Below are 15,224 nucleotides of genomic sequence, written 5' to 3'. Positions count from 1 at the left end.
CCCCCCCCGCCATGGGCAGGGGCGCCTTCCACTATCCCAGTCTGGTCCCAGCCCTGTCCAGCCTGGCCTGGACACTTCCAGGGATGGGGCAGCCACAGCTTCTCTGGGCAACCTGTGCCAGTACCTCACTGCTGTCACAGAGAATAATTTTCTTCCTTGTATCAAATCAAAACCTTCCCTTCTCTCTGTTTAAAGCCATTCCGTCTTGTCCTGTGACTCCTGTCACACTTCTGCCCTTGTCAAAATCTCTCTCCAGCTCTCTTGAAGCCCCTTTAGGTACAGAGCAGACTCTGGGATTGCTTGTGATGGCCTCTCTCTCTTTCACAGGTTATCAGGAAGGACGGGCAGAACTCTGTGCTAGCACGCGGCATGCATTCAGCCCATGGCCTGGATCTCACCTCTCTTACTAATAACTTGGGCTGGGAAAATTCTGACACACGCCAGTGACATCTGTGCGAAAGGTGACTCTCTAGGGACGTTTAGTTTTTGCCGTCGCTCTGGATCAGCCTTTAATTTCAGGATTTATTTGTGAACTGCCATAGTAGCTGTCACGGTGGTGGTGGTGAAATCATAAAGCTGGCAGCACAATAAAGCAAGCCCTTAAGATTGTGTTTGATCTCTGGGAGCTGAAAGTGCTGAATAAAATTTTCACACAACTTAAACTACGTTTTGGATCAGTTTCGTTAAGATTGACATTCTTCTAACTGAGCCCATTTTTCTATTTTAATATTTAAATAGAGACTTATTTGAAAAGACAGTATATTTTTTAAAGGAAAAAAACGATTGAGGATGAACACGCATCAGCGCATCGTTTTTTACTAAATTGCTGGACAAGACTACTGTGTAAAGTAGTGGCTAGGCTATGAAGAAAACCTTTTGTATACCTATTGCATTGGGGTTTTTATATTATAAAATTGAGCAAATAACTAAGAAAATAGTGTAACCTCTCCATTAGTAATTTTACATTATTACAGGCAGAATGGGTTACAGTTTTTACTGTTGGATGCTGAAGAAGTAATGTTTTAATGAAAGGAGCGTGCAGCTTGGTGTACCTGAGGTAATCCAAGATCACATGAAACTATTTTTTATATGAAAAAGCAAGAAAATGCACATTCAGGACTGGCTTAATTAAAGCTGAGTGTTAAGCAATGGAAAGCCCACAGATAAACTTCCCTCTAGGTCTGGTCTCAGACCAAAAAAGGAGCAGGATCCAAGAGGATGGGAGTCCTCCTCTGAAAAAAGCAATGACAGAAATGCATGTAAATAACAAAGTACAGGTAGTAATAAATAAATTGCCAACAATAAAGAAGGAAAACCTGGATGACTATGATGAAACTCCGGTGGAGCCTGATGGGGAAACCACCAAGCCAAGCAGTGCTTCACTATCTGAGCCTTTGAGTTTAAATCCAGGTTTGAAACACACGTTGGCACAGTTCCACCTAAGCAGCCAGAGTTCTCTGGGTGGACCTGCAGCTTTTTCAGCTCGGTATTCCCAGGAAAGTATGTCACCCACTGTCTTCCTGCCTCTCCCATCACCACAAATCCTCTCTGGTCCGCTGCTCATCCCTCCAGACAGCTCCACGGAACTCACTCAGACCCTGCTGGAGGGGGAATCCATCTCTTGTTTTAAAGTCGGAGGAGAAAAAAGACTTTGCCTGCCTCAAGTGTTGAATTCGGTTCTCCGAGACTTCTCCCTGCAGCAGATCAACACGGTGTGTGATGAGCTCTACATCTACTGCTCCAGGTGCACTTCTGACCAGCTGCACATTCTGAAGGTTTTGGGAATTCTCCCGTTCAACGCTCCGTCCTGCGGGCTCATCACGCTGACGGACGCTCAGAGACTATGCAACGCTTTACTGCGCCCTCGCACTTTCCCCCAAAGCGGCAGCTTCCTCCCTGGAAAGAACACCTTGGCCCAGCTGAAAGAGACTGGCAGTGCCTTCGAAGTAGAGCACGAATGCCTGGGCAAGTGCCAGGGGTTGTTTGCACCTCAGTTCTACCTTGCCCCGGATGACCCGTGTATCCAGTGCTTGGAATGCTACGGGATGTTCTCACCCCAGACCTTCGTGATGCATTCACACAGATCCCCGGACAAGAGGACCTGCCACTGGGGGTTTGAGTCGGCCAAGTGGCACTGCTACCTGCACATTAACCAAAAATACCTGGGCACATCAGAGGAGAGAGAGCTGAAGCATCTCTTGGAGGAAATGAAGGAGAAATTCAGCGAGAAAAATCAGAAAAGAACTCGGTCCAAAGTAAGTTCACCTGGTGTAAAACTCCCAGATCTCTTTCTGCTCACACATAAGCACTTGTTTTAGAAGCACATTACTTGGCTTTTCTAAGTGGGAATACTTGTCACATCAAGCCTAAGTTAAATTTGTGAGAGCTTCACCATGGAAATAACATTTCTCATTAAGAGGGGTGGTAATTTCTTTCCTCTTTGGGCTGCAAGTAACCATTCGAGCTGGTTTGGCTTTGTTGGTTCTTGTTCTGTCCTAAGGTATACAGACTCTGGAAAATTCAGGCTGTTGTGAAAATTTTTGTTCTCCCATTTGACCTTTGAGTAGGTTTTGTGCAGTGTGTGCTGCAGCAGCTGAGCAAAGCAGAAAGGAGCTTGAAAATCAAGTGTTACAAATGAATTCTTCATTTGTTATTTGTACTCCAGCTTGCACACGTGCGCTGGATGGCAACCTGGCTTGCTGGCCACCCATCTCATGACTTGTGTGCAGGGTAATGGTGCTTTGCTAAATGGCTATTTAGAAGCCCAAAGTCTGCTTGTTCAGCAAGAGCTTTCTGTTTAAACCACTTGTGCAGTGAAATATGCCAAAAAGAGGGGGTTTTAAGCAGCCCAAGTAATGAGCTGTGGGCCGGTATCTTGACAATAGTTAATAATAGACATCTTATTTTTTCCTAAAATACTGCTGCAAGTCTGTGCTGTGGTTCCAAAATACAGAGCTTGTTTGTCCCTTGGAGAGCTTCTACTTTAAATAATAGGACAAGCAGCAGAGAAACATTAATATCATAGATGTTCCCATTCATGGAAAACACAATTTTGGGGTATAACCTTTAATAGGCTTTTAATGGATTTTGCCCCATGACAGTTTCTTTTCGGTGTATTCAGTGTTTCTATGTCTGTTTGATGGCTGCTGGTTTGATGATAAATCCATGTTGCCTGTTGGACGTTTTGTGGTGGATTTCAAAATAGCAGCAGGAGCAGCACAGATGGTTGAGCCCAAAAAGGGGTGCTGTGAGCTGACACCTTTCTGCACAAATCTCTGAAAAGTTGGTGTTGCAGGAAGGCTGACTGTAGTAGCAGGTATTGTTACAGTGGTGCCAGTCTGCAGGAAGAGATTTTACCAGCAGATTCCCATGGAAGTCTGCAGTATGGCATGCTTCCACATGCTGAATTATTTGAAGATGCAGTCTCCTAGCAAAGAGACTTTGCTTTTCAACTGATAAAGACATGTCAGTCTTTATTCTTGCAGTGCCATTGTAAGAAAGGAACTACAGCATGGTGGATGCATCAGTGGAAATACTCTTCCGTGTTCACACCTATAAATGCTGCTTTCCTTCCCACAGCTGCAGATTTCAGACAATGAGATTTTTCAGTTTCATCTGCAAAGATGAAAAAAAAACCCAGCTGAAATGAGCAGTGGCAGTAATTTGGACTGGACAGGTGCAAATGAAATTGTAAAACTTTCTGCAGGTCTTTGTTGCAGACCTGTGTAGTTCTTTCTTACAAAGCAATGTGTGAAGACAGAGTCAAAAGCTGTGAAAACCTGAGCAAAGTACAATGGTGGGGGAGGTTTTGGTTTTTTTTTTCATCCCGTGGATATTCATCTGGGAGGTAGAAAAGAGTAAAAAAGTTTAAGAGGGCAGTGCTGGAGTACAGTTTCCTTTTCCTGGGGGAGCTTAGGCTGCTTCAGAGAATCACAGAATGGTTTAGGTTAGAAGGGACCTTAAAGATCACCCCATTCCACCCCCCTGGCCTGCACAGGGACACCTTCCACTAGACCAGATTGCTCACAGCTCCATCCAGCCTGACCTTGAACAGCTCCAGGGGTGGAGCAGCCACCACTTCTTTTCCTCATTTCAGGTATCAGGTACAACACGTAGACGTTCCCTTTCCTTACGCTCCTAGGGGAATTTATTGCAGGATGTTCTGTTTGCTGTTCTGTCACCTCCTCACCACCTTTGCTGAGTCAGTCCTCAGAAGTGCTGACACATCCTTTGTGCTTGTCTTGGAGGACCCAGGAAGAACAGTTGCCCTTGGCTAGGTCTTTCCCCATCTAGTAATAATGAATTCATTAAATCCCATAGTCCTTGGAGCATCCTGGATGCCATGCTTTGCCTTTCTCCTTAGCATTTCACTCTTGAGTTTATTCACCTCACAGTGCAAATACACTTTTGTTTCAATATTTTAAGAGCAAAGTACTCTTGAGATTAATTCCTTTCTGTTCTTTGTGCTAACAAGAAAGCTGTAAGCTGTGTGCTTGATTGTCACAATTTTCTGTGGAGTTCTAGGCTGCAGTGCAACATCCACCTGCTCTTCATGGAACAGCTGTCACCGAGTCTCTGCTGATTCCTGCACTGACAGATCCTTGTTCCCTTTGACTTTGCGACAGTTTCTCATCATCTCTGCACTAAAACTTTGCCTTGCTTCTCAGGCTGATTCCTTGAGCTGGTCACAGTGTGGGGGTTTTATAAATCAAATCTCTGCTAAAACTACTGGCTTAATGATTACACTGAAACCATTACCTATATATTTTTTTCCTTAAAGAACAGCTTTGTTCAACTAACCTTTAAGAAAAATAAGTAATTTTTCATGTAACCCTTTTTAACAGTTTCAATAGAAGTAATTCAATTCAACTTATTGTGTTTATAGAATTATTTAAGAGCATCTAAAATGAACAAATTGTTGGGTAATGAAATAGGCATACATATATATATATAGATACCTTATTTCATTTACCTGTATGGTGGGGGAAGAATCCTCTTAGAAAAAGACTTTGTTTATTTATGGCAACATTTCATTTTCTTTCCTAAGTAAAAATTTGATTGCATGCTATGAAATTCATTTGCAAGATTCACCTAATGGGTAGGTAGTAAATTCAGTTTCCACTTGAAACTGGAAAAAAAAAAGCAAAAATCTGACCTAGTAATTTGAAAATAGAGATGGCCTGATAATTTCATATGTAAATGTATAAGCATGTTAAAATGTGAGTCCTGAAATATGGACAAATGTGATCTGAAGCTAAAATCAGATCACTGCATACTAGCTGCAGTGTAAGTAGATTATATGTGATTATTTAAATTATTGGAATGATCTGAGTAAGTAGAAAAAACTTGGCAAGTGTCAGGATGGGGCCGTTTTTCTAGAGATTATTCAAATCTTTTTTATTTAAAGCCTTTTTATGAATTTACAACTCCAGAGCTTCTCTTCCTTGTGCCCTCCCTCCTTTCTGTCTGTGTTGGAAGTGATTTGAGGAACTGCAGGGGTGGAGCTGAATTTCAGTTTCATTGTGAGAGCTGAGTTTCCTGGGGTGGGAGTTCTGCTCAGGATGGGGCAGGTGGGGTTTGGTCCCTGCCAGGGCTGGGGGTGTTGGATTGTGCAGACCATGGCTCAGCTCACATTGGTGTCACTGCCAGGGATGAAGTTCTCTAAAGGTCTGTTCCAGGGTGTGAAAATACAAACTTCTCTGATTATATAGCACATTAGAAGTTGTGGAGATATTAGAACACTACATAAAAGTTTCAAGACAGGATTATTTAACTTTATGAGCTGATTTTTAATTGAGCAGCTTCTTGAAGGTACTGGGTCTGGCTGGAATGGTGTTGGCTTTGTAGCAGCCTGTATGGTGCTGGGCTTTGGATTTGTGGCTAATACTGTGGCTAGCATGCCAGTGTTCTGGCTACTGCAATAAAACCTGGGATAGAAGGAGGAGAAAGAGGATTTGGTATCCAAAGTGGAGGTTATTTGAGGGTGCCTGGGAAGTTGTCTGAGGGAGGGACTGAGCCATGCCCTTTGCTTCACTTGTGTTTTTCTCTTTCCTTCACCTCTTAAACCAGCTTTATCTTCATCCAGGAGCTTTCTTGTTCTTTTCCTTTCCATGTCGTGGGGATGGTGCTGAGGCAGCAGCTCTCTGGGTGCCTGGCAGCTGCCTGGGCTCAGCCAACCACACCCTACCCAAAACCCCATGTCCCAAGGCTGTTCTAACACAGTGAAATTATCAATCAATTCCTTAGCTCTGAGAATATTGTAAATATATGGTGAGACACCTTTCACTTGAAATTAAGAGCAACTTTGCAGGAGAGCACCAGTATCACCAGGAATTTCTAGTAAAGAGTAGTTCCAAAAATATTTCTCGAGATGCACAGAACAAGAATTGCTTTCCAAATGCAAAATACACAGAAGTTTTTAAAATTATGTATTCTGATGCACCTGAGTAAATTTTGTTTGCTACTGCAAAGGGAATGGCATTTTCATGCTGCTGGGAGCAGTTTTGCCTACTTGTGTAATAAAAATTTGTGATGACTGAAGAAAGTTCTGTCCCTGGAACACCAGCACACTGTTCCATTTAATTTTGAAATAAAGTATCTGGCAGTTCCTTACTTTATATAGACACGTTATTACAAAAGGCTCCTACAACCTTTTGGGAATCCTAGTTTCTACTTTCTGTTTCTCCCAGGCTTGTTTAGTAGAGTTTTGGAAACTCAGCAGAGCTTTTAGATAGGTCTGTAAAGAAGTTTATCTTTAATTTCATTGCTCTTTTGCCCACAGTGGTAAATTGGAGGTCAAAGAATTCTGTGGCTTGCATCACCCTGCACCTTTGCCAAAGACACCCCGTTTCCCAGTGCCCCAGTTTCTCTGGTGTACCTGTATTAATGGTGTAAATGCCATTTCTCTGAGGAGTGCTTATGAACATGTAAATAACCTGTATCCATGTTTCAATTACCAGTTTATTTCAATTCCTATAGGCAGAGCCACAGCAGAAGCTGGAATTATCGCAGTGGTATCCAGTTATAAAGCAAGAAGCAGAAACTGATCCTCAACCACCTTCCTTTTTCCACCCCAGGTAACTGAGTTTCCTATGTAGAACTATAAGCACTGTCAAGTGTTCAAATACTTTTGGCTATTTAGGAATAATTCAAACTGAAAAAAATGTATTTGCAACCTGAACTGTTAGAAATACTCTTAAGGTATCACACAGGAATAATTTAACCCTAAATTTTTATGCATTTCTTAATGTAAATACTAATGAACTGCATATGAGTGTTTTTTGATATAAGACTCAAGCTGTGACCTGTGGGTGTTCTTCAGCAGGCAATACAATTGAAATGTAATTAAGATTTCCCCTTTCTTAGTGGAAATGACAGAGGTAACTTTGATCTTTCATATGGTAATACAATGCATACATGTGGAAAGCTGCACAGGGCCTGTTTACCATGAGGACCACTTAATTTCCTTCCAGAAAAGACTTCCAAGAGGCGTTTGAAGGCTTTCTCCCACAGTGGAACAAGGGCTGCAGCTGAATTGTCTGTGGGCTGGTTTTCTGGTTTTAGAAACCAAGTGCATTTCCTTGACTCCTTACCCAGTTTGTCACCTGCAGCAGTGAGGGAAATGGTTTTTCTTGATACTCCTCTTGCCCTCACCCCTTGTGGTTGCACAGGTCCTGAATTTGGGTCAGAGCAGACCCTTTTTGGAGTGGAGGAACTTCTGTGATGGGCCCTCATGTTCTGTTTCTGCCAGTGCCTTCCTTCAGAACCAGGAGAAAGGGAAATGTTGAAGACATCAATTGGAACTCCAGTGACACTGGTGATCTTGGCACTGACCTGAGCACACCTGGGGCTCCCTTCCCTCTGTACTAGGCTGAGGTGAAGATGGGATGCTCCCAGGAGTCCAGGAGCTGTGAAAATCCAAATGGGCAGCTCAGTGTACCTGGGAAGAAAGGTCCAGCATTTGTCTGAGATGTGCCCCAGGGCTGTCAGAACACAGCTTTGTAACTTAAGTGAGGTTCTCATTCCCACTTCACTGAGCACCTCCCATCCTCATAATATAAGGATTATGAAAATGCTGGAGAGTCTGGATTCAGTGGCATTCTAATTTCACTCTTTGCATTTAAATGAAGCCTTCATATGATTTACTGTAATTTTTTTTTAAATCAGCCATTTTGAAAAATCTACTTGTTTGATAGCCTCAAAACCTTATCTAGATAATCTACTCAGTAAAGATTAAGTGGGTCCTTAGGCTTTCCTTTTGCATAGGAAAAATTTAAAAAGGACATGCTTATTTTTCATTGATGCTTTCACAGTTTGAACTCATGTTAAATTAAACTTTCTGCTCTCAACCAGCCATCTTTTATTATGTCTTACCTTTCACTATGAATTTTGCTCTTCTGCTGTTTTTTCAGTTACTACCTTTATATGTGTGACAAAGTGGTTGCCCCGAATGTGTCTCTTGCATCTCAATATAAGGATATTGCAAAAACATCAGTAAAAGCTTCAGAAGTTAATAAATCCTCACCTGGGCAGTCAGAGAAGAAGCTCAGTAGTGGAAAGCACAAAAAAGCTGCCTCCTATCCAGAGCTTTCTCTTGAAGAACAGGAAAAAATTGACTTGAAAACTGGGGTGGAGCAGCCAAGTAAACGTTTAGGTGAGTAGTGAGAATTATATTGAAGGCTTTGATTTTTATACCACGGAATTTTGGAAAGCTTTACACTGAACTAGAATTTTGTGATATCACTTCAGGTTTCCAAAAATTCCCTCCACCTTTTTGTAATCTCAGTTTTCTTTGCATTTTTTTTCACTCTGGAATTTGAACTTTCTGTGATTATTGTTCTCATGTTTTCTCCTGTGTAGATCCTCCCGTGTCAACTCGTCCTGCCAGAGGTGCAAAGTCTGAGCGCGTTTCTTCCAAAATCACCAGGGACTCTGGCCGTGCTGAGGGAGGTGCTGATGCACGAGCCTTGTCCCCCACGCTCATGAAGGACATCAGCTGTGAGGATGACAAGGGAAGGATCATGGAAGAAGTCATGAAAACCTACATCAAGCAGCAGGAGAAGCTGAACACGATTTTGCGGAGGAAGCAGCAGCTCCAGATGGTACCGTGGCAGTCTGGGTGCATTTCCCCCTGGGCAGCAGGGAGCTGCTGTGGGCTTGCTGGCTCCACAGCCAGCATCACAGATTGCATCATTTAGAAACACCAGAGCACACAGATCACCTTTCCCTTAGCTTAAATCCAGACACCAAATCTTCAATATCCCTTATGCTCATGAGTTTTGAGCCCACTAATAAGTGGTGCCCCTTCAGTTTGCAGCTGCTGGGTCCAAGGAGCTCCTGCTTTTGCTGTATCTTCTGAAATTTCTCAGTTTTCACGTTTTAAAGATGCAGATGTCAGTATTCTAGGAATGGTCTTATCACTGCCCTGTATAAAAAAGAACACCACTTTCCTATTCCCATTTGCTAAACCATGCTTTTAGGGATTTTATTTTTAGTCTTTTCTTTAATAATGGATTATTTTAGAAGCTGGTGTTCATTTGTGACATTTCTGTTTTCTGAATTCAGTGAAATACTGTCTTTGCTTCTTGCATCCATGGAACAGACCTAATATTTTAATTTATTTTATTTTAATTTAAATGTTAATCTCAGAATCTAGGAACTCAGATTGGGCCCTAGAGCTGATGCTTTAAACTTGTTCTGCTGTTGGAGGTAAAGCTTGTAGATAAGTTTAAAAAAAATACGAGTTTAAAAATATCAAAATATCAGTGGACAAAGAAATCAAACACTTCATTTTGTTTTCTGGTGCTACACTTCTTGCATCTTCAAAGTCTATTTTAGTGAATCAATGCTTCTGCTTCCTGAGGTTCACTGCTGGAAATGCAAATGTGTTTCTGAAAGCTCCATGAACTTGGAAGTAAAAGTAATTTCTTAAAAATTAGAATGTATGTTACAGAATTCCATGCTGTCATTGATAAGTAGATAAATACCATTATCAGGCTGTTGTTACTGGTAGTTTACAAATGGTCTTTTTGGCCTCATTGGTTCCAGAAACACTTTTAAATTGAGGGTTTTTTTACTTTTCTGGTGTTAGAAGGAAGCAGTATGCGATCTTGATCTTTCTTTACAGGAAGTGGAAATGTTAAGCAACTCTAAAGCTATGAAGGAACTGACTGAAGAGCAGCAGAATTTACAAAAAGAACTCGAATGTTTGCAAGCAGAGCATGCACAAAGAATGGAAGAATTTTATTTTGAGCAGAGAGACTTGGAGAAGAAACTGGACCAAGTGATGAAGCAAAAATGTAGCTGTGACTCCAATCTGGAAAAAGATAAAGAAGCTGAATATGCAGCACAGGTGAGAAGGGAAGGTTTATTTCAAACAAAACATGTTTAGTGTATCAGGAAATTGTGAAGGTGTTGTTCAGCCACATTAAGGTTTCGTTTTCTCTGTTTGTTCTGACACCACAGACAGATACCAAAATAGGTCAGTGACAGCAATATTTATTTTCCTGTTCCTTGATTGAAACTGAGGCAGAATGTAACTTACAGAAACTTATGATATTATTGATGAAATATTAAACTTAAACAAGAGGTCTGTTACATCCTCATTGAAACAAATTCTGTTTTTAATGTATATGGCTTTCCCCGTGATACAGACTTAAACGTTATTATTATTATTTTATGTAAAAAAAAAAAATCCAAACCTCTGAACCTTCTTTTTGTCAGATTAGCAGCATACCTTGCTGCTCCTCATGTTCCTTGGTGGTAGAACCTTCTGCAGTGTCTGATGAGCCCCTTCTGGACTCTACCAAAACATTTGGCCAAGAGTTTTCTTGGAAATGAAAATCATATTGGTGTCTCTCATTCTAGCCTCTTAGATTCATATGTCAAAACCTATGGAGCTATTTCTTCCTCTCACTTTCCTTTTAGCTTTTACTATTGCTTCTTTATGTTGGAGATTATTCCAACAGGAAAAAATATAGTTAATGACAAAGGGAACCTTTGAATGCCCCTTTTAAAAATCGGCTGTAGTTGTGATTAATTTTTTATATTTTGCACCATATCATAGAAAACTAATCTTAACAGGCTCGTTTTTAAAGTGAACAAAATCTAAAACTTGAGCTCAGTAAAGCTCTGTGGTCCTTTGTTCACAAGTGTGTATATTTCCTGTTCTGACTGACTCAAACTGAGAAACAGGCACTACTTGAGAGACTGGTTTTGGTATTTTTGGTGAGTAGGGCAGAGACTCACATCGTAAATCCTTCTCATGAATTTAATTTCATGACATCCCACTCCACTGATTCCTGGCCTTTGCTGCCAGAAATAATCCTCTCTGACTAAGGCCTGATTTACTAAACATCTGGTACAAGCCCTGTTAGTGCGAGTAACAACGTGTTCTAATTTATGGAGATCATCGTGTACAGCATGTTTTATAGGGCTTGTGCAGCTCACTCCCTTTGGAGGGTGAAAACTGTGAACTGTTCCCCAAGGAGATTGGTTGTGTGTTCCTTTTGAAGTTAGACTTTGAAAACTACATACATTCCTTATGTCAAAGCTTTCTCTGTTACTACATCTGTGGTAGATCTATTCACAACATATAATTTGAACCTTTTTTTCCCATTTATCACATCTTGGAGTAGATTCTGCTTCCAAGAAGCACCAGAGTTAAACAGAGGTCTTGGGAACAGAGAACTCTCCCAAGCTGTGTATACAGCATTTTAAAAAAGCCTTAATCTGATGTGTTCTTGAACCAGTTGCCCAGGCTGCCTTTTCTGTCTGAGAATGGTGGACTGGGAGGAATCCTTGTACATTAAACAGAATGAAGAATTTGGTATTTGCAGCTTGCTTAAAAGTCTCTTCTCCTTTCTAGACCTGTCTGAATATGCACTGTCTTGTCCCTCTTTTTGACTTCTTTATTGAAATACTTGCTTCACCCTGTCAGTCACAGTAAGGCAGAATAACCAGTCCTGGAGCCTTTCCTTAGAGCTGGAAATCAAGGCCAGACGTGTTGCAGCATGCAGGCAGTGGGCACTGTTGCACTGCAGCACTTCACTGCAGCACTTGTGCAGTCAGCACATGCAGCATGAACAGCCTGTTGTTGGCTAAGAACTGCTGAAATATTTCTGATTAAAGAAGTGGGGATGAAATGTGATGTTTCTCTAAAACCAGCACAGCCATCCCTTCACCCAGTACATTCTGTAGCACTTGGTGAATAGCAGTAAATACCCTGTGTGTTCCTGCTCTTTCCTTTAAATGAGTTATCTTTCTAATTCTTAGTGAGATGTACTTCAGGTACTGATGTACACCTATCATTGTAAAGGCAGATGGGTTTTTTAGATGGAATTAAATTATAATAAATTTAGATGGAATTAAATTATAAAAAATTATAAATAAATTGTATGGTCTTTTAGTAAGAAATAACCCCATGAATCAATGGGAGAGAGGATAGCTGCTTTCCAGTCTCCTGCCTGTTTTAACTGCTTGTAGTATACTATAAGCAATAAGGAACTTTCACACACTTGAAAAGATGTTTCCAGATGTCACTGTAAATAATTTTGGTGACATTCTAGCAAGTTTGAACCTTGATGTATCCAAAGGGGAAAATAAAACTTAATTTCTGTGTTTAAACACAAAATATATCACAAAAACATTTGTGTGGACTCAGGTTTATATTTGAGCACATACACACACAGATGGTTATGTTCAAGATTTTCTGAATATTTCATTTATACTAAGGAGTATCAGAAAACAGTGTTGGTGATTTTGTTTCTTCTAGAAATACATTCAGGCTTTGAAATAAGGTAAGGGAAATGGACCTGGGAAATGAAAAAATGCAGTTTGTTCTGGGATTTGTGGCACGTCCAATGCAAACATCATCGCAATTTTTCCCAACAGATTCTGTGTGTTATTGACAGTCTGGTGTGACAGTTCATATAGCTACAACTTATATGCATTGAAAAAGTAGATTTTCTCATTTTTTAAATTTTAGTATGACATTTATGCAACTTTACACATTGACATTGTTTGCTAATGGTGTAGCAGGTAAGTGCACAGTTCTTGATAACTGCATAATTCTGGTGGACTGAAATACTTGGATCATGGAGTGGCCATCTGTGACCCTTTGATGTTTGCTAAAATTTACTGTGTGTCTCTTGTGTTTCCCAGCTGGCAGAGTTGAGGCAGAGGTTGGATCATGCAGAGGCAGATAGACAAGAGCTCCAGGATGAACTGAGACAGGAACGAGAGGCCCGGGAAAAGCTGGAGATGATGATAAAGGAACTGAAGCTACAGATCCTGAAATCTTCAAAAAATGGGAAAGAAAAATAGAAATTGGAAGAGGAAGCATGACTGTGTCCTTCAAACAGGGTGTTTTGGTTTTAATGATTGTGAACAATTTTTGTGTGCTGAGAAAAAGTATTCTCTCTGGATTTCTATTTCCCAGACAGGTCCAGATGAAGATATACATAGATATAAATAAATAGAAATAGACATTTTTAGATTTTCCTAGCCAATGAAAATCTGCATTGATTTGTACTGGTGTTTTTCTCAAACCACAAAAAATACAAAACTCTTGATTTAGAGTGACCAGTTTCTGTCTATTTCTAATGCAGTCTTAAGGACTCTACACCTTTTAACATTGTCTGTTAAAACATATGTGGGTATCTTTATTTTGCTATCAATTGCACATCCAGTTATAAAAGTACATTAAAAATATCCTCAATTCTTCAAGGTCTTAAATAGTTTGGGTTTCAGTGAGAATTATATATTCTTGAACTGAGGAAAGTAAAGGCAGCTTTTTGTCTGTAAGGCAGAGCTATAAATTGCCACAACTGATTGATGATTGAGTATCAAAAGTGATTTACCAGCATGAGTTTTTCCCATAATTTCATTGTGTGAAGTCAGCTGATCTTCTCAGTATTGTCTATTTAACAACTCATTATCAGTCTAAGGAGTGTTAGAGCCAGCACTTGCTTGCTCTGCTGGAAAACATTAGAGGTTGGTTTTTTTGTTTGGTTTTGGTTTTGTGAATTAAAAAAATTGCAATTACAGTGGAATCTTGGGAAGTTAAAAATTCACAAGTTTTCATCTGTTTTTTTCTGTCTAGTACATATGAAAGAAACATTAATAAAAGGCTTAAAGGTGGGGCTTTTCCTTTTAGAAACTGAGAAAGCTTGACTTAACTGTTTTTCAGCTATTAATGCTTTCAAGAAAAAGAATATTTATTAAGGAATATGTATTAATTTCCTCAGTACCCTAAGCCTCCACACTTTGAGCTTCTTGCCAACTTGTGGATTTTTCTTTCATCACATAGAACAGGCCTTAACTGACATTGTGATCATAGCTTAAAATATAAAATTCTGAGGTATGGCACTTTGAAAAATCATTTTGATAGTCTCTGTATTTGAATGGCATGGTAGGGTTACCATGAATTAAGAAAATACAGCATGTTTGTTAAGCTATAACATTGGGAAATGTGTAATTGTACAGAATTACTGTTTTATGTATATATATAATGTCTGAGTACTTCTGAAGTCTGGTTCCTAGTGGGTTAAATGCATGGCTAAAGTTGGATGAAGAAAAACTTTTTTGCACTTCTCTCCAAAAAATTGGATACAACTGGCAGATGTCAGCTGATCATGTCAGTGGTAGGAATATTTTAGTAATTCTAGTGTTTCACAGCATAATTTTAACTTGTACTTTTAGTTTCTGGTTTGAGGTACTTAAGTTTAATATTCTCTTAATAATTCAGTTAATTTTGGATGAAACCACTAGTAAAAGCCTACACTGACTTTTTTCCCCCTCAACTAGTTAAACTGAAAACTCCTGTTCTTTTTTGTTTCTCTGTTAGTGATATAACAAGACTGAATATCACAGAGAAAGATAAAATTGCACATATCTTTAAATTGAATGAGAAATGAGGTGGTAAATTAAATGACACGGAGTATTAGGATGATTTTTTTAATAACTGTACAATTTTGTTCATGAGCTCTGTGCCATATTTACACTGACAAGTAAAGCAAGTTAGATGAAAAAAAAAAATTTCTTTGTCAGTGTTGAGAATCATAGAATGGTTTGGGTTGGAAGGGATCTTAAAGATCATCTAGTTCCACCCCCCTGCTGGAAAAGAATACCAGGGTTATATTTTTCTCTTCTTCAGCTCCCATCTCCAAATTTTTCCTTTGGAAAGGAAACCAACCAAAAAAAAAAAAAAAAAAAAAAAAAGAAAA

At 39.9% G+C, this 15,224-nt stretch overlaps 1 protein-coding gene across 1 annotated transcript; it reads left to right on the top strand.

Annotated features, from left to right (window-relative positions):
* Positions 1-332: 332 nt before the first annotated feature.
* Positions 333-15,224, top strand: SKIL (SKI like proto-oncogene). The gene is made up of 6 exons (XM_005419148.2): positions 333-2,255; positions 6,979-7,076; positions 8,412-8,653; positions 8,860-9,101; positions 10,127-10,351; positions 13,162-15,224. The coding sequence occupies exons 1-6, from the start codon at positions 1,149-1,151 to the stop codon at positions 13,321-13,323; spliced, it is 2,076 nt and encodes a 691-aa protein (XP_005419205.1). The 5' UTR covers positions 333-1,148; the 3' UTR covers positions 13,324-15,224.

This window comes from Geospiza fortis, unplaced genomic scaffold, assembly GCF_000277835.1.
Source record: "Geospiza fortis unplaced genomic scaffold, GeoFor_1.0 scaffold172, whole genome shotgun sequence".
Classification (NCBI taxonomy): Eukaryota; Metazoa; Chordata; class Aves; order Passeriformes; family Thraupidae; genus Geospiza; species Geospiza fortis.
This window is presented reverse-complemented; position numbering and strand designations above follow the sequence as displayed.

Bases quoted from the DNA above. Each gene is read 5' to 3' on its own strand.
- SKIL (XM_005419148.2), top strand. From the start codon at position 1,149: ATGGAAAGCCCACAGATAAACTTCCCTCTAGGTCTGGTCTCAGACCAA. The intron at 2,256-6,978 runs GTAAGTTCACCT...CAATTCCTATAG, and splicing joins AGAAAAGAACTCGGTCCAAA to GCAGAGCCACAGCAGAAGCT. The intron at 8,654-8,859 runs GTGAGTAGTGAG...TCTCCTGTGTAG, and splicing joins GCAGCCAAGTAAACGTTTAG to ATCCTCCCGTGTCAACTCGT.